General features: G+C 35.0%; 1 protein-coding gene across 7 annotated transcripts in view; it reads left to right on the top strand.

The window, feature by feature from the left end:
* The window catches only part of LCORL (ligand dependent nuclear receptor corepressor like), a 177706-nt gene that overhangs the window by 135829 nt on the left and 15600 nt on the right, over positions 1–26277 (top strand). For 2 of the 7 annotated variants that reach the window (XM_031935362.1, XM_023206985.2), the window contains 2 exons: positions 340–433; positions 1758–6093. The exons of 1 other annotated variant lie outside the window; for it this stretch is intronic. In XM_031935362.1, the coding sequence (XP_031791222.1) occupies positions 340–433; positions 1758–2790 (1127 nt within the window). In that variant the 3' untranslated portion in view covers positions 2791–6093. Of the gene's footprint in view, positions 1–339; positions 434–1757; positions 6094–8294; positions 13118–26277 lie in introns of those variants that run through there. 4 more of the 7 variants (XR_004228891.1, XM_023206984.3, XM_023206986.2 and 1 more) reach the window with 4 other exon arrangements.

Below are 26277 nucleotides of genomic sequence, written 5' to 3' on the forward strand. Positions count from 1 at the left end.
GCTTTGAATGAAAAACAGTCATGAATGAGCAATCAATGGCTATTCACTACAAAGTGGTGGAGAGGTGACTAAAAGTTTATCTTAGACAAATTTTATATAATATATTTAGTTAGTTTCTTCATATCACCTGGCAATGCCAGCTCCTCCTCTGTTCTTTTTTCCTATATAGTGCCTTCCCAGTCATATCCTGTTCCTAAACCTGTTTAAGATGAATAGGTAATGGCCACATATCAAATACTAGTGTTATGAATTAGTAGATCAACAAAATATGAAATATTAAAATGTAAGGATTGCCTATCTGTTGCAAATATAAAGTTTTTTCTCTTGCAAAAATTATAGGGGATGGAGTGTTAGATCTCTCTACAAAGAAAACCAGCATAAAATCTGAAGAGTCATCCATATGTGATCCTTCTTCTGAAAATTCAGTGGCTGGGTAAGCAATATCTAGGAAATATAATTTAATATTAATATAAAATTATCTCTGCAGAGAACTCTTAATACTATTCTGAGTAGTATTGACATATATAGTTTTCCTCCAGAATTTTTGTCACTCATAAGTGTCTCTCTCTCATACCTTTCATTTGTCCTTTCTCTTTCTTTTTTATTCTTTCTGTTAAAGAAAAGTTATCAGAACAATCACCAAACTTTAGTTCATGTTACTAAAATGAACTACCAACTTAATCATAGAATACAAACTAAGAAGCAGGACGAGTAAGAGAATATTAAATTAAATACCCAGGGGGCAATTTTAAGGAAAATATGTAATTTATTAATTTTTTAAAACAATGAACAAATTCTAAAAGCACTGTACTTACTAATTGTTAACGCTAGTTTATAGTGTTTAGATTTTCTTAGTGCACTTTAGATGTGGTGGCAAACTACTTAAATATATCTAGCGATCACCACAAAAAGTCCTTTCATGTTTTGAAAAGTGTCATTAATCATTAAGTAAATAATTAGTAGTGAAATGCTGTTCTGTTGGATTTTTGGATTTTTTTTTACAACTTTTTTGCATCTTCCCATTAACTGCACAGGAAGCTTTTTTGTCACATTTAAATCTTAGAGGTAGACTGTAATTTGTTTCAACTATGACTGTAGTAGTATTTGAGTCGTAAGGTATAGTAAGCTTTCTGTTTGAGAAACTTTGAAAATTACAGTGATACATTTGAAATAGAAGTGACATTGATAATATCTAAAATGAAATTATTCAAATATAACTTATCTACTTATTTCAAGTTTTAAGTTCTTGTCTAGAGAAAAATTAGTCTTGTGGAAATATGGGATGTTTGTGTTTGGAAATATTCCTGCTGCTACAAATTTCCTTTAAAGGGGTTGACTCTTTTATTACTTGTTTAGCGGTAACGTCACGTTTGTACTAACAAAAACTCCTTTAGGATTTGGGTACTTTTTATAATGGAACTCTAATTGTACAAATAAAATTTATAAGTGTTGCTCTGCAAGCATCTGTCAGAGGAATAGCAACATCATGAGAATATTTTTACAAATACTGAGTTAGGATTTTATGTTCTTGGAAGGTCTGCCCGTTGAGGCCACCGTATCATTGACACATTGTCCTACCAGGACTGTAGCGTTTGCTTTGATAAGGAGTAACTACTACATCTCACAGACTTAAAAGTGTCATAAGCAGTGATGTTACCTAAGCAAGGAGTATAATAAAGGAGTGGACCCTCCCCTTCCATAGCTGTGTGAGAGTCTCTCATGCATCAGTTTACCATCGTTTCATTCCATCCATCCAGGAGACTACACAGAAACAGAGAGGACTATGTGGAAAGAAGTGCTGAGTTTGCAGATGGTTTGCTCTCAAAAGCTTTGAAAGACATTCAGTCTGGAGCACTGGACATAAATAAAGCAGGCATACTTTATGGCATACCTCAAAAAACTTTACTTCTTCACTTAGAAGCCTTACCAGCAGGGAAGCCTGCATCTTTTAAAAACAAAACTCGAGATTTCCATGATAGTTATTCATATAAGGACAGTAAAGAAACTTGTGCAGTGCTGCAAAAAGTAGCCTTGTGGGCAAGAGCTCAAGCAGAGCGCACAGAAAAAAGTAAACTCAATCTACTTGAAACCTCAGAATTAAAATTCCCAACAGCTTCCACTTACCTCCATCAGCTAACTCTACAGAAAATGGTCACTCAGTTTAAAGAAAAAAATGAAAGCCTCCAATATGAAACTTCACATCCTACTGTACAGTTAAAAATTCCTCAGCTACGAGTAAGTTCTGTCTCAAAATCACAACCTGATGGTTCTGGTCTGCTGGATGTTATGTATCAAGTTTCCAAAACCTCTTCAGTCCTAGAAGGATCAGCTCTCCAAAAACTGAAAAATATACTCCCTAAACAGAACAAAATAGAATGTTCTGGGCCTGTAACTCACTCAAGTGTTGACTCTTACTTTCTACATGGGGACCTCTCTCCTTTGTGTCTTAATTCTAAAAATGGAACAGTTGATGGAACCTCTGAAAATACTGAAGATGGATTAGATCGAAAAGACAGTAAGCAGCCCAGGAAAAAACGTGGCCGCTATCGGCAATATGATCATGAAATAATGGAAGAAGCTATTGCAATGGTAATGAGTGGAAAAATGAGTGTTTCCAAAGCACAAGGAATTTATGGGGTACCTCACAGCACTTTAGAATACAAGGTAAAAGAAAGATCTGGAACACTGAAGACTCCTCCGAAGAAGAAACTACGATTACCAGACACTGGGTTATATAATATGACAGATTCAGGGACTGGCAGCTGCAAAAACAGCAGCAAGCCTGTGTAGATTACTTGTTAGGAAAATGTGTGTGTGTGTGTGTTTGCGTGTGTGTGTATGTGCACAGGTGTGTATTTGTGTGTCTATATACACACATGTGGGAATTACAAATGCTCACTCTGACAGGAGACATGAAATTTTACAGTTCAAAAACCACTTACATGCCTTTTGAAAAAAAGTTTTATTCAGGGTTTTCACTGTGGACAGAATTATATAGTTGCTTACTTAATTCTGATAGTTTGTATTTAATCCTTGTATAAATAGGTGAAAAAGATTCAGGTTTTCTTTAGTAGTCAATAGCATAAAGCGTTGTGGGAAAACGAGTAATTGTCAAGTGAAACATTTTTATTGGTGAAAGACCATTCCAGCCATTCAGTTGAACCATCTTATAATGGAAATATGATATTAATAGTTTATGAACATTCTATACAACATACTTAACAGTTGTTGTATGTATGTCAAACAACCAATCAAAGTTTAAATAGACAGCTATCTCCATACTAAGAAAAATTAATATATACAGTATTAGTACACTACAGTGCATTCTATGAAATACAAAATGCACTCAAGTGCATCCACCAGGAATAGAAAAGAAAACCTTAAAGGATATGTATAATGAAATTTAATATTTATCATTTAATAGTTGATTTAGCAAGAAGTTGGGGTTTATAAGGTATATACTTAAAAAAACTGACACATAGTTAACCCCAGCAGCTATAGAACCCTTTAATATAAGATGGAGTACTAAGAACAAAAAATAATTTAAATTTAATTATTAAAATAATTTAGTTTTGTTTTTCATTTGAAAAATAAGCTAATGTGTAAGGTTAGAAAAGAAAGTTGGAATGCAACTTAGAGCATGTTTATAATGTGCACAGAAAAAGCTTGAGAATGATAATTTTGGTTTAAATGTGCTGGTTAGTTGATGTTATGACTACTTTAAATTTTAAGGATTGTGACACACTCCTACTATTGAAAAACCTCAGTGTAACTTTAATATATTTGCTGCTGTGACATTTCAAAACATTTTCAGTTTATCAAAATGAATTGCAGATTTCATTTTGGTGGGCGATACATTATCATTTTGCTAATAACCAAATTTGCAGTTTGTTCAGGGTCTTGAATAGATTTACAAATATTTAACACTGAAGCTGTTTTGAACTTTCAGTAATGTAAACTCTACTAATTGGGTAGTTAGAAGCTGGGCAGTGCATTTTAACTTTTACTAGACTCATAAGAGAGACTGGCCATTTTTACATAGCAGTTTTAAAATATGGGTCAAAGTATCCTTGTTGGATTTATGGAGTATGCAACTGTAGTGGTAAAATGTTATAAAGCATATGCCTTCATATAAAGAATAGGGATTTGCTTTATGTATTCAAAATTCTCTGAGTGCCCCCTTTCTCTGTTAAAATTCAGGTTCTGATCATTTTTCTAAGCCAGTTTTCCTAAGTCCAAAAGGAATACTTTTAGCTGAATTTAAAAAATAAGTGCACCTTGTCAAATACTTGTGTTTTTACACTTGTGTTTGTGTGTATTTAATAATCACATATACGTGTAATACTAAAGAGATTTTCAGCTATTAAATTTTAAAACTGCTTACATGTTTAAAGAAACTGAAGAGTGAGAAAGTACACAACCAAGCAGTTATTTGGTCTCTAAGATCTATACTGAACCCTCTTCAGCTATTAATGTTACCTGCACACTAGGGTATGAATCCTCTTTTTTTTTTCACCCCAAGAAAATATACATCATAGATTACAGAACAGCAGATGTCAGGGTCATCTTTCTTTTTAAAGAATTAAGCCATATTTTGTGAGGGCCAGAACTTGGATTATTTAGTATATTTCCCCCTTCCCCCAATGAAAAACAAAGTTAAAGGTAAAGTACATATTTCAAAACAATTTTATTGACCTCTTTATACAGAATTTTACTTGGAAAACTTTGGGGGCTTTGAATGCATTACATAATATTTATATTGTATTGAGCTTTTTTATTCCTCACACTATATTTACATTAATAAATTGATTAAGAAGTTTATAGTAAAGGGAAACTTACAGAACACTTTTGTATCATTTAAAAGATGACCTGACCAAAAACTTTACAGGATTCATAAATCAGGGATCATTTTGCTATTGACTTCACAGTAATCAGTAGTTTTATAGGTAATATTATAGTTAATTTGCAGCCTTTTAGTACTTGTATTATTTATTTTTGGTCAGAAATAGTAAATTAAAATATTTTTTGATAGTTTATAGGTAATAATCAACCCATAACTTTTAAAAGAAACAAAACCTTTCTATTATTGAGTTAACATTTGATTATACAAACTAGGAAAGGCAGGGAAATTCCCCTTCTCCCCAGTGGTTCTATTAAGATGACTTTTATGTTAAACTTTCAAAGTACTTTATGAATTTAGTTACCAGTTACTATTTATTAATTGACAATTTTCTGAAAAATCCCATTTCAGCAGACTTAATGAAGGTGAAAGCAACCCTTATGTGCTTTCTACTTATTTGAATGTTCCTCAAGTATTTTATATTTAAAAAAAAAAAAGAAGGAAAAGAAAAAACAGTGCCTCTGTTTTTAGAAAACTACTGCTCAGTAAAGTTGTTTAAACCATTTCTGGTAGCTAATGACAATTTTATATTAAATTGTATACTAACTTTAGTGAGACTGATTTTTTTAGTTGTTTACAGTACAAATACTTGTATTTGTTTTTTAATTGCAGTATTTCCATTGTCGCAGTAATTTAGTAAAACTCTGTGGCTGCCTTGATTTTGACAGATTTTGTTAATATAAACTGATTGTTAGGCAATTAGTTATATTTATGCATAAATCAATTGCACTATAATTCATGAATTATTTATTACAATATTTTCTAATGAATTCATGTATCTGTCTTGTGTTGTAAATGTACTGTAATTCTGTTCCTACTTTGTGTTGTTATATATCTAAATCTGATTGTATGAATTTTAATTGTTCAGTTAACGTGTTTCTAGGTTGTAATTTGTAGTAAAGCACTTCAATGCTTTTGCACTTAAATTTACAACACTGTTGGTGTGTGATTGATTTACTCATTCAGTAAAAGAAAAAAAGAAAAGAAAAGAAAAAACTGACTACACTGACTTCTTTGATTTACTTTAGGAAGCAGTTTTATTAAATATAGTATTCTAATTTACTTTTTCTGAAGAAATATTCCAACAACTTTCTAATGGGCAAAATGGATAGTCACATACTAAAAATAGGCAGGATGTTTGGTTATAAATCAAACAGGAAAAGATTAGAAAACTTTAAAAGCAAAGGATCTACCAAAAAAATACAATTTTAGAACCTTATATAATCACCCGAGAATAATTCTAGACTGGATACTTACATGTGTGTTCAACTATTATTTACTCATTACTAGGTTTTTATTTAAGATCCTAACATGCGAGAAATATGGGGGGAAATGTTTGAAGCCAAATAAGCATATTGTGAAGTTCTATAATTTGAGATGTTAGTTTTCTGCTATCTGATACATAAGATAGAATCTAATATCTGAATATCTAATTTATACCTTTATTAAGCTGTTCTTATAGCATTAGATGGGAATTACTGGCTACCATAGTATTTTTGAAATTCCATTATTAATAAACTGAATAAGAAAACTCTAAAAGCTTTGCTTAGAATGTCAGAAAAGGAATATAAAAAGTGGTTTTGTAATTTTGTGAGTTTAATCAAGTTGATATTATAACATTGTTTCAGAATACTTAACACTAGTCATTAGTTTTGATTATTTATACCGCATACCTGGCTTTATTAACAAAAAAAGCCTTTGAGCATTTCAGGAAGAGTTATGAATGGTTATTAATCTTTAAAATACAACATATTTTTCCAAGAAACATGTAAATTCTTTATTATGCCATAACATCACTTTAGAAACTGCTGAAGTGCATCTCTCACAACATTCTGGGTTTTCTTTTGCTTGTGTGAAAATTAGTCATTTTTAATTTGCTGGAAAAGAATATAATTATATCATAATCTTTGATAGTTATCATTTCTTCCTGCCCTTGCTCTCTACATATATTTTTTAAAACTATCTGATTGAATCCTGGGAGTCAATTGCATGTTTTTACACTCCCAACCATGACAAAATTTATAAAAAATTATTTTCAAAAAGGAAAGGATACTGGGGTCATGTCCTATCTTCATCTGTCTAGAGGCAGCAGTGGACTTTAAAAGTTTTATTGTAATTTCATATCTCTTCTCACTTTGTTTGATAGCTTCTTTATGTCAAATCACTAGTTTTAGTGAAACATTGGTTGAATCTAGTTATCTTTTTTTCCAGAAAAGTTTTGATCACGTTTAAAATTTGCTTTCTTATTTTTGCTAGTCAAATAACATAATTTTTATAAAATATAAGTGAAATACTACTTATCTCTGAAACAAGCTATATCAGTTTTAGGTAGCAAAATAAAAATATTCCACTCCTGTTTTAAAATAAAAATCTTATAATTTTTAATATAGATGAGCATAAAAATTCTGTATTTAAACAAAAATACATTCTTCAATAGTAGTTCATAATCAGCATTATTCCAACCTTAAATAAAATTTCTAGAAATCAGGAACTATTAAAAACAACAAATGTAATAAACTGTAAGTGAAAGGCAATTTTCATGTACAGAGTTTGGTGATATGTTTAATTAAAATAGATACTTTTCTGAAACAGAACTCTTTAAATATATTTTATTCTTCCTGCTGCTGGTATTGGATTTAAAAAAAAAATTTGTAGACTTCTATATTGGTTGATAAGCAAGCCCGGTTCTTAGTTAAAGTTAGATGTATATTAGTTTCTGTAGTGGGCCATTTTCCAGCATTTGAAACTTAATAATTAGGTAAGTAATGCCTTTAGCTTTTATGAAATTACTTTAGTATTTAACATCAATTAAAAATAGATTTTATTTTTAAATAGTTAACGCCTGCAGCTTAATCTTAGGAAAGACATTCTCTTATTTACATAAAATCTAAATCCCTTAATTTTCCTTGTGATTATGGGAAGCTTTTACTATTTTCACTGCCTTGGAAAAAATATCTATTTTAAATAAAGATTGTACTCCTGCATTTTATTTTTCTTATTTGCACTAATGTAGACTGATAATTATGTATCAGAATAATTTATAAAATGGCTACCTTATAAAAATTTAACTCCTTCTGAAGCACTTTCCATTAAATATTCTTAATACATTCAAAATATTAGACATTAATATATAAATGTAATCATATGTATAATCATCAGCTTTTATATTGCAAAAATAGGGCTTTGCTTTGACTTATACTTTGTTGTAGGAAATTAGTTATGAGTGCTTCATTATATTTTTGCTAAACAATAATCAAAATGCCATTATTGCAGCTCTCTAGGAGTCAGGAGTCCAGCAATACCAAAATATCTTTTTTCAAACGCTGTTAAAATTATAACTCCTTGTAGTGGTATTTTTGCTGCAATTCATTTTTTGTTTGATTTTTATTTTTAGTTCAACTGTTGATGCAAAATCAGAGGAAGCTACTAAAATGGAAAAAAGAAAATCAGCATTAAGCAAAGTTTTGGAATCTTTGTGCATACATCACCAGCAACAAGTTTTGGCTATGTTGAAATTTCTAGTCCAAGAGCAGAATGCTGCTTCTCTTTGCTGTTGTAATACATCATGTGTTGTGTCTTCAGAATCTCAAAAGCCCTTAATCGAAGATAATTTATATGGTCTGTTCTGTAGTTGTGAATATAGGCTGGCAGAAAAAGGTTGTTTACAAAATGAAAAACAAAGCCCTGGTTTAGAACCTCTGCCAGTCTGTATTAAAGATTTAAATTGTTTGTCTTGCCAAACTGTAACTGTTGAACACATTAAGCCAGTAGTGAATAGTGGAATTGCAGACAGTTATAATTCTCACAGGTGCTGTTCTGGACTGTTACCAAACATTCACTCTACAAAATCAGCCTTTCGTAGTCCTCTTTTGTCAAAGGAAGTATGTGATCTTTCAGTCACTCTTAAAGATGCCTGTAGATCTCGAAGTCCCTCACCCCCACCATTATCACCTGTCGAAACTGAAGGATTTGAAAAATTGAAAGACGTCATCTCAGAGATTTCAGCCTTAGAAAATAACAAACTTGAAGCAAACATTAACCAGCCTCCATCTCTCACACCAGCAGAAATAAGCAGCAATAAGAGTGATCATGAAGATAAAATACTTAAAACTAAAAAATCCAGTAACTCTTACTCTTTACTCTCAAATGACAGCAATAATTCTGCTACAAATCATGAAAAAGGTGAAACTGCTGTAATTTTTCAAGATTTAATGGATCGCATTAATGAAAAACTAAAATCAATAGAAACCACGGATATGACAAGCCTTGTACAATTATCTAGCAGTGATTGTAATACATATAATGATTTAAAATTGGGAGATTTCATAACGTCTCTCTTGCATAATGCAAAAGCCAGTGATTATAGTTTTATGGAATTATTGAGTCAACACGATAAAAAGGTAGAAAATAAAATTATTCAGACAAGATTTCGAAAGCGTCAAGAAACTTTATTTGCAATGTGCAACTCCTCTGATTCACCCATGTTTAGAAGGCAGTCTTTACAGATAAAAAGAGAACTTGCTAGTCTTGATGAAAATTTTACAAGAAAAAAATACACCGAGAAAAGTTCAAGGAAGTTGACACAAAACAATGATATATCTTCATCAGACAAAGGAGAATTCTATCATGACCAAGGGCCTTCTTTACAAAATTCTAAACGACTTCAAGATAAAAGTGCTGAAACATCGTTTTCACCAAATTATGCATTACAGTCACTGCAACTACCTCTTCATAGTTCAGAAACTAACTTGTCTTTTAATTCATTTTCAGAAAGCTTTAAAACAACTTCCCCTGAGAAAATGAGCATAAGAAAGCCACAGGAGAAATCTGCAGATGGAAAACAATTTTTGCAAAATCATAGGAAAAATCCAAAGTTAGGTAATACTCAAACTCTTTTGAGAAATGATGCTTCTGGACTTTTGAGCAGAACTAAACGAAATATTGTGCCTCCAGGGTGGTATTCTATATATGTAACAAATAATTATGTTTTTAAAAAATCCCCTAAAGCCAAAAAGGTATCCGAATCCACAACAAAAAACGATCCAGTGAAAAATATTCACATTGAAAACTCACACAATATAGACCTAAACAAAATTGCAATGAATTCTAATTTACAAGTTGTTGTGAAGCGTTTGGAAGATACAATAAATATAGCCAAAAAATCCTGGAATAATCAGCCATTATCAGAAGGATGTAAAACATCCAAGAAATTGATAGAAATTGATGGTAAAGATCAAAATGCTGACAGAAATATGACTCTTACTCTAAATAGAATGACATGCAAAGAACAGAGCTTATCAAAATCTGTGGTAGCATCCAGCAGTATTATCAAAAGTCATTGCATGCCTACAATGGATTTGAATAACAAAAGACTTGAAAATCTGAAAAAGTCAACTATTTTAGATATGGGTCGCTTGATTTCCAGTGTTGAAAATGGACCAGCAAAATATGAAGGTATTGAAAGTTCATCTGTTTCCAACTATTCTAGTCCTATCAAACTCATGTTTTTATCTGAGGTTAAAAGTAGTGAAGGAGTCAAATATACTTTAACTTCAGTTGGTACTTCCCATTCAAATGTCGTTCTCCCTTCTGAAAAACCTACAATCCATCATGTAACTGAAGAAAAAACAGAAACAAATGAGAATATCTCAAATGCGAACTCTGAAAATTATCACTCCAATCATTATGATACTGATACTCTTCAAAAAGAACTAAACAAATTCAATCATGCAAAAGAAACTTCAGTATCCTCTACAATGTTTATAGGTGATATAAATAGTGATAAGCCACAAGAAGAAACTAAGGACAATTCAAGCAGTGCTATTGATCCATCTTTTAAAAGAAAACCAGGTAGACCAAAAAAAATAGGTCCCCAAGTTGTGAGACAGATTAAGCGACCAATTGGAAGACCACCAAAGCCTAAAACTGATCAAACAGACATCACTATTTGCCAGAATGAGCCCTTTAGTGCTGGAAGGAAAAGCCCAGAATCTCTCATATCAGAAGTAAAAGAAGGTATTTATAAAAAGAGTATTACAGTAACTGTTATTTACGGAAGGTCAAGAAGAACTAAAAGGCATGTTTCTGAAGGAAGTGTAAACATAAGCAACCTTATGTCTTTAAACAATAATGCTGGGGATTTTCCAACTGAATATAATAGTCCCAGAAATATTAGTGAACACAAAATTAACTTGGGTGAAAGAATAAGTGCTGTCGCAAGCTTGACTACTGAAAGTGAGATCTTGGGGTCTGGCTTTGAATATGTGAGACCCATCAAGAACAAATCTGTGATACCTCAGCCTTCCAAGAACATTATTCGACCAAATCAGAAACCTTTGGCAATAAGTAGGAAGCCTGGTAGACCAGCAAAAGTGAAAATCTCTGGCATATCTGTGACTATTAATAGAACTTCACCTCAGGAAAGAGAAGTAAGTATTAGCAGCTGCTTGCCTCCTTTAGAACAGGAAAATACGTTAGGAAAAAATCTACCTGAAGAAAAGTATGACCAACAGTGCACTAAAATGGATAAAATAAGGCACACTGAAGCTGATATATTTAAAAATGGATCAAAAAGTATGATTGCTACTGTACCTTTGAGACATTCTATTAGGGACAGAAAACCATCTCTGCATTTCTTACATTCATTAGCATCTTCTAGCTCATTTATTTATAGAAATGCTCTGCTCCATAAATCATATAAACTGCATTTGCAGAAAAATAAAAGTCAGAAGGAAAAACATAGACAGTCAAAGATGAAAATAGCTTACAAAGATACCCCAAGAATCAGACTTTCACGGAATGCAAAAAAGTGTTTGGAAGATAATAAATTAGTACCTATTTCTGAAGTATCCTTGGATCCTATAATTTCATCAAACCCTTTGCTCAGGTGGTGGGCTACTTCTGCTTCAAATGATTCCTTATTAGAGGAATTAAACAATAGATTTGAGCAAATAACCAATGCTTGGGTGCAAGTAAGTGGCGATGAAGCTGAAAATTGTATTCATAAAAAAAGAGAACACATTGAAAATGATCATTTCAAAGTAGCAAGCCCTTTGGAAACTTGTCTTTTAGAACTTGAAGTTTCACCTGTAAAAATGCTTTTTCAGAAAAAGTATGATTTGAATGAACTCTGTACTTGGTTTATGCAAACAACAGAAACACAGTCTCTTTCACTAGTTAGAAAAGCAAATGCCCGAAACCCTTTGGAAGTAATAAATACCAGGGGAATCAAATTAGGGACCAAATATTCTGACTTTAATGCCAGCCCCTTCAGAAAGCACTTTAAAAAATTTGCACTCTCTTCTCCTTCAAAATCAGCAGAGAAGTTGCATATACTGCATAAAGTGGCTAACTCTCCACTCTTAAATGTGAAAAGTAATTTAGCAATAGCTAGATTAAAAAGGACTGAGTTTAAGAGGTTGCATCATGAAAGGTGGAAAAGAGAGGGAAAGCTGCACAACCACGGAACAGTTGACTGGAACTCTAAAAGGAGAAACTTAAGATTTTTCTGCCAGAACCAATTTTTAAATAAGACTGAGGGAGAAACAAATGCTGACATCCCACTCCAAGGAAAAAGCATAGTAGAAAATCAGTGTGTTTTGCCACCTGAGATCAGGGGTGACTTGCAGCAGAGGGTAGTAATGCCTGACTTCAAAATACGTGCTAGTTTCGAGAATAAATTTAAGTCAGAAGCAAAAGAGAATGGAACAAATTGCAGCCAAAAAGACTTTCAAAAGGGACCAAGACTAGAAAATGTGTGTCCTAATAGTTGGAGGTCAAAAACCTTAAAAGACTGCAGAATATTTTTGAGGAAGCTCAACTGTCTTGAACACAGAAATACTTTAAAGCTAAATACAATCATTTACTCTCCTGAATCTACTGACAGTGGAAATACTCATCAAACTCATATGGAAGAATCAAAGCGCTTTACTTTAAGATCTCATTCTGCTAGGCAAAATTCTTTGAAAAAGCAATCTAAAGAAATAGAAAATGCTAAAGCAAATAATCCTTCAGCTGATGAATTTGCTGACCATCTTGGCAATCGTAAATTAAGCAAATGTATTAACTTTGACAAGAATCCTGATAGTTTTGAAGTTCTTAGCAATTTGAACAAAAGAAAAAGACCACCATGGAAGACCACAGAAGTGTCAACAAAAAGACATAAACGACAGTCATGCAACAGTGGACAAATGGCAAACTATTTTTCCAAATCCCTAGGTAAGTTCTTCTCTATGTAATTTTGAAGTTTCATTGTAGGTGCCTTGAGTAAAGTATAACAGGTAGAAAAGGAACAGCTGATTCAGTTTTAATTAGTTTCCAAAATATTTGGACAACCTAATTTCTTGGCACCTAGTATGAAACTCATGAAATTAGGTGCTGCTAAATGTATCAGTGTGCTTCCCCACCTCAATATGTCCAGGATTTCACACAAATAAAAATATATATAGTAGAGACATAGAAATCATCTTTAAAATATATTATTTTAGTACTGTAGATGTTATCTCCTTTTGCATTTGGTTGATCTAATAAAATCAGTAAGCAGTTTGACAGATAAATATAACCAAGTAACTAACTAAAAATTAAGTACCACACTATAGTAAATATTACTCACTTGAGAAATCAATAACAACTTTGAGACCATGTTTTTAAAAAAGTAAAGACTATCTGTTAAATTGATAGATTGTAACATATTATCCTAGGATAATCTTAATCTCACATCACCCACCAAGTTGTTATGTCATTTGGAACTCACTTTAAGACTGATGATTTGAAGAGTGGTAGAGCAACAGTATTTTTAAAAATAAATCAGCAAACTTGTTGAGTAGTTTTTTGATATCAGACATTGAGCTCATTTCCACAGATACAAAGATGCGGATTCTTTTTCACAGATAATCCATAACCTAGCAAGAGGGAAAGAATCATGTACAAGTTGTTGTTAAGGTAATGCCAAATTCAAAATACAAACCAGAATTACCTTAGCAAACAATTACATCCTTTACTCAGTTATACTGACCTGATGTTGGTGCCTCAGGGAGACTCAAGGACCCTGCAAGCTTGTCCGACCCACCGCCCCTGGGCCACGTGCAGCCCAGGACTGCTTTGAGTGTGACCCAACACAAACTTGTGAACTTTCTTAAAACGCTATGAGATTTGTTTGTGTTTTTTTTTTGTTGTTGTTGTTTTTGTTTTTGTCTCTGTAGCTCACCAGCTATTGTTAGTGTTAGTGTATTTTATGTGTGGCCCAAGACAGTTCTTCAGCATGGCCCAGGGAAGCCATAAGACTGGACACCCATGCTAAAACCTAGTAACAATAATATAGGAACACTGTAGTTGCCAATGTAGCCGTTTCCAGCTCTTCTTACTGATAAGTACTGGACGATGAGGGATATTGAGGAGTATGGAAGTACTTATTGATTACTTGCTTAACATGAAAGAAATTTTACATTTGGAAATTTAAAGATACTATATAGTTGCATCGTTATATATTTTAGGGGTGTTTTGGGGGGAGTTGGGGAAGTATTGGCTTTATTTTTATTACTCTTTTTAAAACTTGTTTAAAAGCTAAAATAGGTAGTATTAGGTCTTATATTAAAATAGTAAAAGCAGTAAATTCTTGATTTTTAATAAGTTAATGATTTTATGACCCCCAAGATTCAGTTATTCAACTATATAACTTTAAAACCTATGTCAGAAAGTAATGATTAAAATTTCAAATATCTAACATGCTACAATTAAAATTTTAAAGGTTGGCCAAAGTAGATTCTCAATTATAAATGATTAATCAAAACTTTAAAAAGTGACCTCTGTTTCTTGTTCTCGGGATAACTAAAAATATCAAATGCCATGTCAGGAAAAAGAGAGGTAAAACAAAACTGATAGTGTATTTTTTTAAATTATAATTCATCTGAAAACATACACACATATTTCTTAAAGACTATCATGAATGGAGAATAAAATGTAAAGCTTCATTTTAAATTCTTTATATCATCCTCATATCATACTGTTACAGTTTACCAGAAGTAAATGCATTAATTCATTTTACAACAGAACCGTATTTTGTCCTTTCAGCTTCTTAATCATTGTATCTTCCTAAGAAATAAATATCAAGCTTATTTTAATGTGATTATTTACCCCCACTAAATATGAAATCATCCTAGAAAAAATAAGATGGAAGATGCCTAATTACTACTTTTTCAAATTAATTTCAAAATCCTTTTGGGCAGTTTTAAAATGTTTAGTATCATATGAAGAGCTGTTTTTGATCTTTCTCATTTTTAAAATTACTAGTACTATTTCCTGTTCTGCTCAAAGTTTTATCTATCTTTCACTGATAACTTTCCTTCTTTATTTTTTAACATTTTTTTTTTAGTCAATCAACAAGGACATTATTTTTATAAAGTTGTATTTATAGAAATATTTGTTATTTTATCTGATTTTTAAAGTATTTTTTTTCTCATTATTCTTAGTATCTCATACTTCCTTTTGCCTTTTTGGAAATGATGCTAAAACTCATTATTAGTTTTATATGTGTTTTTCTTCTTCATAGAATAAATTACTGACTGGATACTTAAGAGACTTAACAACCAGACTTTCCTAGAAAAATTTCTAAGGCAGTGTATATAATGAAATTTTGAAATATTTCTATTGATGAAAAGTTTTGCTTCTATCACAAATATCTTGTTTTATACATTTTGAGATGAACTGTCCAGATATAATTTATGAGTTTTTAAATTTATACTTCACCACATTTGTACTGCTGTATATATCAAGTGTGCACATGGAAAGGAGGCAGAAAAATGCAATCCCATTCTATTCTTATTTCAACAAGTATTTAATGAATGCCTACAATATGCTCTTAGGCACTGTGGAAGGTTCAAATAGTTCCTTTCCATCTAAGAGAGAAAATAAGACCTACATCATTTATTCAATAAATAGAATGTATTTCATTTTTTAAGTGGGATATTATAGGCTTTAAGGGAATAGACTGGTTAAAGTCATGGTTGTTGCTCTTATGGGGATTACCATGTCATGAGGGATAGAAAAATGGATAGGCAGTTTCAGTAGAAGGATGATGACTGCTATGATCAGAGAGACAGCGATGGATTTTAAGAGCACATTAAAGGGAAACTGAACTCAGATTTAGGGAATTAGGCAAGGTTTCCTACATTGTTGCATCTAAGCTGAGGCTTGAAGGAGGCCGATGTAGTAGAAGTTTGAAGAGGAGTGCTTCAGGCAGTGCAAACAATGTGGAATATTTGAATGACAAGAGAGCAAGCAGCCTGGGCAACATAGTGGGACCCCATCTCTGCAAAACAAACAAACAAAATTATTCAAGTGTGGTAGCCCACACTTTGCTTGAACCTGGGGGGACGAGGCTTCAGTCAGCCATGATTGTGCCACTGTGCTCCAACCTAGGTGTCTCAACAATTTTTTTTTAAAAAGAGCAAGCATATGTGGAATATTGAGTAATTTATCAGAACTGAGGCATAAAATAGGAATCATGGATCAGGAGGGAGTGGGAAAATGGTAAAAAATGAAGCTACTGAGGGAAGCATAGCCCATATTGTGAGGTCAGCATCAAATAATGAAACAAAATATGTTTTAAGCCCTATTAGCAGTAATTGAAAAGAATAGATTTGAGATCTATAAAGTAAAATCAGTGTCTTAAAGATTAGAAGAATAGAGGGAGAACATCCAGGTTTTTGCCTTGAACACCTGGGTAGAGGATAGTAAGATCTACTAAGATACAGTGCTCTTTAGATGTGAGGATTTGAGGTGTTTAGTGGGATATCCAAGAAAGGATGTTAGGAAGCAGTTATGCATATGCTTCCTAAACATATGGATCTGTTTCCTAAGAAAAAGGCCTGAGCTGAGATAAGGATTTGTGAATCAACAAATAACTGAAACCATGAGAGTGGAAGAGATTACAATGAGATTATTCATTGTAAGACTGAAAGAGCCTAGGAAGTCAGAGCCCCAAAGATTTAGGCAAAAGGAAAGATGTATACAAAAGGAGACTGATGAGAGTAGTTGAGAGGTAAGAGGAAAGCCTGGAGAACATGGTGAATGGAAATGTGTTGTAAGATGGGAGAAGGCAATGTAAATTGTTGATAAGAAGTCAACTAAGATGAGCCCTGAAATGGTTCCATTGAATATAGCAATAAAAGTTTATCTTAGTGGTTGGGAAAGAGTAGTTTTGGTGGAGTAACAGAGCCACAAGTCATATTCAAGGCTAGATGAGTTAAATGAAGGAAGAGAAAGAAAATTAGCACAGAAAACTATAATGGGCCATGAATGGAGAGAATATACAAAAGTTAGCTAGATTAAGCTGGGGTTGAAGACAGATTTAAAAGATATATATTTACATGCTAATGGGAAAAAGCCAATAGGGAATAAATGATTGAGGATACAGAAATGAGATGGCAACCAATGGAAATGGAGTGAAGCCCCTGTCTAGATTATTGGGTATAGGATCTAGGACCTATACCCAATGGTATGAGAGATTGGACTTAGCCAAAAGGGTCACTTTTCTCTTAGAAAAAAAAAAAAAAAAAAAACAGGGTAGTGGGAACAATATGTGGGAAGGCAAATCGGTAATTTGTGGGCAGAATCCTGAGATATTAGAGTTCATTTTCTATGAATCAAGAGATAATCAAGAGTAGTATGTGGGATTGGGTAATTGGGGAATATGGACAAGGTTTGGAATAGCTGTCTCAAGAAATATAGGATAGAACAACTGGTTTTATCTTAGCTGCCAGAATGTAAGCCTGGAGAAAGATGGGTCCTCAGATTTAATAATAATCAAGTTCACCAAGTGGGGATGACAGTACAAAGAGATCCAGTTAAGTGAATAGTGAGCAGCTGTGAATAGTGAGCAGCTGTATGATCAAAGCAGAGTTCTACAGAATCTTTTCTAATAGTAGCACACAATATAGATTCGGGGTGTGGAGGATGGGAAATGTGTGAAGGGTCAGTTGCAGGAGATGATTTTTGAGATGATAATGACCTAAAAATGGAGAGTGACTGTTGGAAATAATATAGACCTTTTTAATATCGGTATCTTTTGAGTTCCCAAAGCAAGTGTATATCTTTTCCTAATTGATAAACATCTCAATATAAAAAAGCTGACTCTGGACACCTCTGAGTAAACTTCTAAGAATAAAATAACCTAATGTGGTCTTGAAGCTCCTGTAATAATAGTACTCATCCTAAAACATTAAATTTTCCCATAAGAATTTCGAATTCAGTTGACACTTGGAATCGAATTCTGAGATGACTGAAAAAAGAAAAAAAAAGTTTGTCATCTTCTTCTATTTTGCCATCTGTCCTCAAAAATAACTGAATTTACATTTTTCCCATTCAAAATTCTGGTTTTCACACAGGTTTGTAACTGATGGCTGATTTTTAACTAAGTAATATACTCCTTCAACTACCAGAAACCAAGACTAACCATACATACTCCTTTGATCTTGCTTATGAGCATTTTAACACATATTTGGAACACTGAACACAAGATAAAAATGAACTATTACTTTAAGTAAAACTGTTAAGATTTGATTCTGTTAAAGTATTCTAATGAAATTAGGAATTTTTTTACGCTAAACCCCCCTGAGGAATTTTTTAAAAAGATACATTCTCTTTATATTTGAGTTTTTCCTCTGTAATTTTCTTAGGAATTGAGTAAGATAAGAGTTTAGGTTTTAAAGAGTCTCTAATTTTTGCCATAACATTTTGTTAAAATGTAAAACAGCTAAATAATCTTCGTCTTGATGTTTTTTCTTAGAATTTTTCTTGACTATTTTATATTCCATTGCTTTCTCAACTATTACTGAATTTTCAGGATATTGTTTTACTAATTGCCCCATATCTTTCACAGAAAATCATTCAGTTTATTTAACAAAGATTGGATACTTTTTCTTTTGATTTATCAGGCGTTGTGTTAGATGTTCAAGTCACAAAGGAACTCAAGGAATTTATCTAGAAGATATTTCAAGTTTTTACTTTGGCAACATAATTAGTAAAAGAAACATAGTTTGGCTTATTCCACATACTAGTGGTTGTAGAGAACAGAACTATTTTCAGACATAGATTTAATTCTCTAAATTGGGAAGTCTGGCCCATGGCATATTTTATAAATAAAGTTTTATTGGAACACTGCCATGTTCATTCGCTCATATATTGTCTATTGCTATTTTTGTGCTGCAGAAGCTGAATAGTTGCAACAGACACCGTAAAGCCCACAGAGTCTAAACTATTTACTACCTGGCCCTTTGCAGAAAAAGTGTGCCGACCCTGTTGATATCACTACAATTTTGATATGGTGTGGCTTGAAAAAAAATAAAAAATAAGTTGTTGGCTTTTAAAAAATATATTAAGGTCATTCTATCTTGTTCGTCCCCAACACTCCATCCACTTCTTCCTCAACACTCCCTCCCTCAACACAATACAATGTATTTGGCATGTTAGCTGTTTTGTTTTGTTTGATCTTTACGGGTCAATATCTGTCTTTATCCAGCAGAGTGGTGCTGGGGGAGCCATGAGCACCAGAGCACCAGTTGTATTCTGTTTTGTAAATCTTTATTCTCTCCCTGCAGCCTCCAGACCTGCTTTCTCTATCTGAGGTAAGTTCAAGGGTCACCCTTTTCTTCTTTAACCAGTTGCTAGCACCTGCTAGAAGGAGATTGGTTTCAATGCTTCACACCATGATAAATTCCTGCCTCAAGGTCTAAATGTTCTCTTTCTCCTTTTTTCTTCCTTCTCTATTTCTTAAGAATTCAAAAGTCTTAGTTCAGCTCTCCTAACTACCATTTTTTCTTCTTGTGTTTCCTGGGCAGTAACAGTTTTCTTGTCGTGGAGCTGAGCATTCTGTGATTATCGTAACGTTAAGCCTAGTGAATTCACCTATAGTTTAATTACAAACAAAAAAGGGAAGGGTAGGTGTCTGAATGATTTCATCTTGCCACTTTGTTTTTCTTGTTTGCGTTTGTTTTATTTAAACCGGACCTTGGCTTCTTTTTCCTTCTCCCAGTTCCAGGCAACCAGGAAAATGCATTTATTTGCTACTTTTTTCTGTGTTATGCAAACATAGAAAGCTAGATTTTAAAAGCCTGTACCTATACACTCTTTTTATTTATTCAAAAGTGTTTGTCTTTTGCATGCTAGGCAGTATGTTAGACACAGGCGAAATAGTGGGGGCAAAACCAGATGTGGTTCCTACCCTCATGGTTCAAGTTTATTTGGAGAGGCAGACATTGAGTAAATGCACAAATCTGCATTCTCAGTATGTGGTGCTATGGGAATTTAGTTTTGGGAGGTTTTGCCAAGTGAAAGAAGAGTTCCCTGAGCAAATGGCCATTAAGCTAAGCTGTGAAGGGTGAGGAGGAATTAACTAGGCCAAGTGGTAGAGAACCAGTAGGGTAGGAAAAGGGATTTGGATGTGGAAAAAATGCTGAGGTGTGGGATTCTTGGCAGGTTAGAGGTGTAAGTCATGGCCAGTGTGTCTAGTCAAGAGAGAAAGAAGGAGATGATGTCAGATGTAGAGAGGATTGAGAAGGAAGCAAAGGAACAGACTAAAGAAGTTCCTATGAGCCATGCCAAGAAGTTTGTCTACTTTCAGTGGCTCCCCATTGCACTTAGAACAGAGATTTAAATTGGAAGTGGATGGGGAAGATAAGACATAATCAGAGTTTCCTTTCTAGAAGATTTCCCTGGTTGCATTGTGAAGAAGGAAGGGTGTGGGGCAAGACACCTAACCATACTTAGACCATTGTGATTCACAAACTTTAGTGTGCCTCAGAATCACCGGCAAGTCTTGTTAAAACAATTGTTTGGATCCACCCACAGAGTTTAATTGAATAGATATGGGGCGGGGCCCAAGTGATACTTATGCTTCTGGACCAGGAAGTACACTTTGAGAACCATTGGTAATAGAGTGTAAGTGTTATAGTGGTAGAAGGAAGATTATTTACTAATATGAACATGTTATAAGTTTCCCTTTAAACACTTTTTCAGCTATATCACAAATTTTGCTCTGCTGTGTTTTCATTTTAGTTAAATTTAAAATATTTTCTAATTTCTCTTGTGATTTCTTCTTTAGCCCATGGATTATTTAGAGACATATTAGCTGGGCGCAATACTCACGCCTGTAATTCCAACACTTTGGGAGGCTGAGGCAGGAGGATTACTTGAGCCCAGGAATTCAAGACCAGCCTGGGCAACATGGCAAGACCCTGCCTAGAAATGTGTTGTTTTGTTTCCAGATATTTAGGGATTTTTCAGATATCTCTGGTGCTGATTTCTAATTTAATTCTAATATACTGTTCGTGAATTCAGTCTTTTTGAATTTTTGAGATGTATTATATGGCCAAGAATCTATGCAAATCTAAGTAAATGTTCTGTGTGTTCTTGAAAATAATGTATATTCTACTGCTGTTGAATGAAATGTTCTATAAATGTCAGTTAAGCAAGATGATTGCTAGTACTGTTCTGGATTTTTCCATCTTGGTGAATTTCAGTCTTCTATCTGTTTTTGAGAGGAGGATGTCAAAATCTGTGATTATGATTGTGGATTTTTCTTTTTATCCTTTCAGATCTGTTAGGTTTTGCTTCATGTATTTTGAAGCTCTATAAATAGGTGCATATGCATTTAGAATTGTTAGGTACTTTTTATTGATTGACTTTTTTATCATTATGAAATTAACCTCCTCTTTAATCCTGAAAATGTTCCTCACTCTGAAATCTAATTTGTCTGATAACTACTAGAGTCGTTCTAGCTTGCTTTTCACTACTGTTGTCATAGTGTATCTTTTCACAATATTTTTATTTTTAACCTATTTGTGTCTTTATGTTTAAAGGTGATCTCTTTTATTAAGCAACATAGAATCGAGGCTTGCCTTTTTATCCAATGTGACAATCTCTGCCTTTTCAGTAGACCACTTACATTTAATGTCACCATTAATATGATTGGGTTTAAATCAGCCATCTTTCTATTTTCTATTTGTCCCACCTACTATTTGTTCCCCCCTTTTTTCTCTTTTCCACCCTTCTTTTGGATCAATACAGTGTGTTTTACTATTTTTTCAATCTCCTGATTTGCTTTTTAAAAAGTGGTTGCTGGTCAGGTGAGGTGGCTCATGCCTGTAATCACTGTGGAAGGTCACTTGAGCCCCGGAGTTCAAGACCAGCCTGGGCAACATAGTGAAACTCTGTCTCCACAAAAATCAGGCAGGTACAGTGGCACGTGCCTGTGACCCCAGCTACTGGGGAGGCTGGGGCAGGAGGATCACTTGAGTCTGGGAGGTGGAGGTTGCAGTGAGCCAAGATCATTCCATGGTACTCCAGGCTGGGCAACAGAATGAGACACTGTTTAAAAAAAATAAAAATAAAAGAAAGCAGTTTCTGTGGGATTTATAGTATACATCATTAACTTACCAGAGTTCTGCCTTCAAATAATAATATAGTACTTCATGGGTAGCCAATAATTTTTTTTTATCTTCATTTTCGGTTCAGGGGTACATATGCAGTTTGTTATACAGGTAAATTGCATGGCACGGGGATTTGGTGTACAGATTATTTCATCACCCGGGTAATAAGCATACTACCCAATAAGTAATTTTTCAATCCTCTCCCTCCTCCCACCCTCCACCCTCAAATAGGCCCCGCTTTCTGTTGTTCTCTTCTTTGGTCCATGTGTACTCAGTATTTGACTTCCACTTACAAGTGAGAATCCTTATAAATGTTTTGTTTTCCATTCCTGCATTAGTTCCCTTAGGATTATGGGCTCCAGCTCCATCCATGTCGCTGCAAAGGACATGATCGCATTGCTTTTTATGGCTGCATAGCATTACATTGTCTATATGTACACATTTTCTTTATTCTACCATTGATGGGATTTAGGTTGATTCCATGTCTTTGCTATTGTGAATAATGCTGTGATAAATGTACATGTGTATGTGTCTTTTGTGGTAGAATGATTTATATTTCTTTGAGTATATACCCAGTAATGGGATTGCCGGGTCATATGGGAGTTCTATTTTTAGCTCTTGGAGAAATCACCACACTGCTTTCCAAAATGGCTGAACTAATTTACATTCCCACCGGCAGTGTATAAGCATTCCCTTTTCTCCACAGCCTTGCCAGCATCTGTTGTTTTTTTTTTTTTTTTTTTGACTTTTTATAATACCCATTCTGACTGATAAGAAATGGTATCTCCTTGTGGTTTTGATTTGCATTTCTCTAATGATTAATGATATTGAACATTTTTTCATATGCTGCGTGAATGTCTTCTTTTGAAAAGTGTCTGTTCATGTCCTTTGCTCACATTTTTCCTTTTTTTTTTTCTGAGACAGAGTCTTACTCTGTTGCCCAGGCTGGAGTGCAGTGGCACAATCTCAGCTCACTGCAACCTCCACCTCCCGTGTTCAAGTGATTCTCCTGCCTCAGCCTCCCACGTAGCTGGGATTACAGGCACCCGCCAACATGCTCGCCTAATTATTCTATCTTTAGTAGAGATGGGATTTCGCCATGTTGGCCAGGCTGGTCTTGAACTCCTGACCTCAGGTGATCCACCCACCTTAGCCTCCCAGAGTGCTGGGATTACAGGCGTGAGCCACCATGCGCGGCCCCTTTGCCCACTTTTTAATGGGGTTGGTTTTTGCTTGTTAATTGTTATAAGTTCATCTTGTAAACTCTGGATATTAGACCTTTGCTGGATACATGGTTGTCAAATATTCTCCCATTCTGTCAGTTGTCTGTTTACTCTCTTGGTAATTTGGTTTAATTAGGTCTTATGTGTCAATTTTTGGTTTTGTTGCAGTTGCTTTTGGCATCTTCATTGTGACATCTTTGCCAGGACCTGTGTCCAGAATGGTATTTCCTTGGTCAGCCTCCAGGGTTTTTATAGTTTGAGGTTTTACATTGAAATCTTTAATCCATCTTGAGTTGATTTTTGTATATGGTGTAAGGAAGGGGTCCAGTTTCAATCTTCTGTATATGGCTAGCCAGTTATCCCAGCACCATATACCGAATAGGGAGTTCTTTTTCCATTGCTTGTTTTTGTCAGCTTTGTCAAGGATCAGATGGTTGTAGATGTGCAGCTTTATTTCTCAGCCTTCTTTTCAGTTCTATTTGTCTATGTATCTGCTTTTGTACCAGTACTATGCTGTTTTGGTTACTGTAGCTGATATGGTTTGGCTTTGTCCCCCATTTCATCTTGAATTCCCACGTGTTGTGGGAGGGACCTGGTGGGTGGTAATTGAATCATGGGGGCAGGTCTTTCACATGCTCTTCTTGTGATAGTAAGTCTCACAAAATCTGATGGTTTTGTGAGACTTACTATAAGGGGAAGTTTTCCTGCACAAGCTCTCTTCTCTTGTGTGCCACCCTGTGAGACATGCCTTTCACCTTTCATCATTGATTGTGAGGCTTCCCCAGCCATGTGAAACTGTGGGTTCTCCATTAAGCCTGTTTCTTTTGTAAATTGCCCAGTCTCAGGTATGTCTTTACCAGCAGCATGAAAATGGAATAATACAGTAAATTGGTACCAAGAGTGGGGTGCTGCTGAAAAGATACCCGAAAATCTGGAAGCAACCTTGGAACTGGGTAACAGGCAGAGGTTGGAACAGTTTGGAGCGCTCAGAAGAAGACAGGAAAATGTGGGAAAATCTGGAACTTCCTAGAGACTTGTTGAATGGCTTTGACCAAAAGCCTGATAGCAATAGGGACAATAAGGTCAAGGCTGAGGTGGTCTCAGATGGAGATGAGGAACTTGTTGGGAACTGGAGCAAAGGTGACTCTTGTTATGTTTTAGCAAAGAGACTGGCGACGTTTTGCCCCTGCCCTCGAGATTTATGGAACTTTGAACTTGAGAGAGATGATTTAGGGTATATGGCGGAAGAAATTTCTAAGCAGCAAAGCATTCAAGAGGTAACTTGGGTGCTGTTAAAGGCATTCAGTTTTATAAAGGAAGCAGAGCATAAAAGTGTGAAAAATTTGCAGCCTGACAATTTGATAGAAAACAAAGACCCATTTTCTGAGGAGAAATTCAAGCCAGCTGCAGAAATTTGCATAACTAATGAGGAGCCACACGTTAATCTCCAAGTCAATGGGGAAAATGTCTCCAAGGCATGTCAGAGGTCTTCACAGCAGCCCCTTCCATTACAGGCCCAGAGGCCTAGGAGAAAGTGATTTCGTGAGCCAGCCCCAGGGTCCCCATGCTGTGTGCAGACTAGGGACTTGGTGCCCTGTGTCCCAGCCACTCCAGGTGTGACTAACAGGGGCCGAGGTACAGCTCAGGCTGTTGCTTCAGAGGGTGGAAGCCCCAATGCCTTGGCAGCTTCCACATGCTGTTGAGCCTGCGGGTTTACAGAAGTTAAGAATTGAGGATTGGGAACCTCTGCCAAGATTTCAGAAGGTGTGTGGAAACGCCTGGATGCCCAGGCAAAAGATTGCTGCAGGGGGAGGGCCCTCATGGAGAACCTCTGCTAGGGCAGTGCAGAGGGAAATGTGGAGTCAGAGCCCCCACACAGAGTCCCTACTTGGGCACTGCCTAGTGGAGCTGTGAGAAGAGGGCCATTGTCCTCCAGACCCCAGAATGGTGGATACACGAAAAGCTTGCACCATACACCTAGAAAAGCCTCAGACACTCAAAGCCATCCCATGAAAGCAGCCAGGAGGGGGGCTATTCCCTGCAAAGCTACAGGGGTGGAGCTGCCCAAGACCATAGTAACCCACCTCTTACATCAGCGTGACCTGGATGTGAGACATGGAGTCAAAGGAGATAATTTTAGAGCTTTAAGATTTGAGTACCCTAGCTCCTGTGTTTTGGCCAATGTCTCCAATTTGGAATGGCTGTATTTACTCAATGCCTCTACCCTCATTGTATCTAGGAAGTTAACTAACTTGCTTCTGATTTTATAGGCTCATAGGTGGAAGGGACTTGCCTTGTCTCAGATGAGACTTTGGACTGTGGACTTTTGAATTAATGCTGAAATGAGTTAAGACTGTGGGGGACTGTTGCAAAGGCATGATTGGTTTTGAAGTGTAAGGATATGAGATTTGGGAGGGACCAGGAGCAGAATGATATGGTTTAGCTGTGTCCCCATTCAAATCTTTTTTTGTTTTTTTGTTTTTTCGTTGTTTTTTTTTTTTGAGACAGAGTCTCGCTCTGTCACCCAGGCTGGAGTGCTATGGCCGGATCTCAGCTCATTGCAAGCTCCGCCTCCCGGGTTCACGCCATTCTCCTGCCTCAGCCTCCCAAGTAGCTGGGACTATAGGCGCTGCCACCTCGCCCGGCTAGTTTTTTGTAGTTTTTAGTAGAGACGGGGTTTCACCGTGTTAGCCAGGATGGTCTCGATCTCCAGACCTTGTGATCCGCCCGC

Source organism: Piliocolobus tephrosceles, chromosome 3, assembly GCF_002776525.5.
Source record: "Piliocolobus tephrosceles isolate RC106 chromosome 3, ASM277652v3, whole genome shotgun sequence".
Taxonomy (NCBI): Eukaryota; Metazoa; Chordata; class Mammalia; order Primates; family Cercopithecidae; genus Piliocolobus; species Piliocolobus tephrosceles.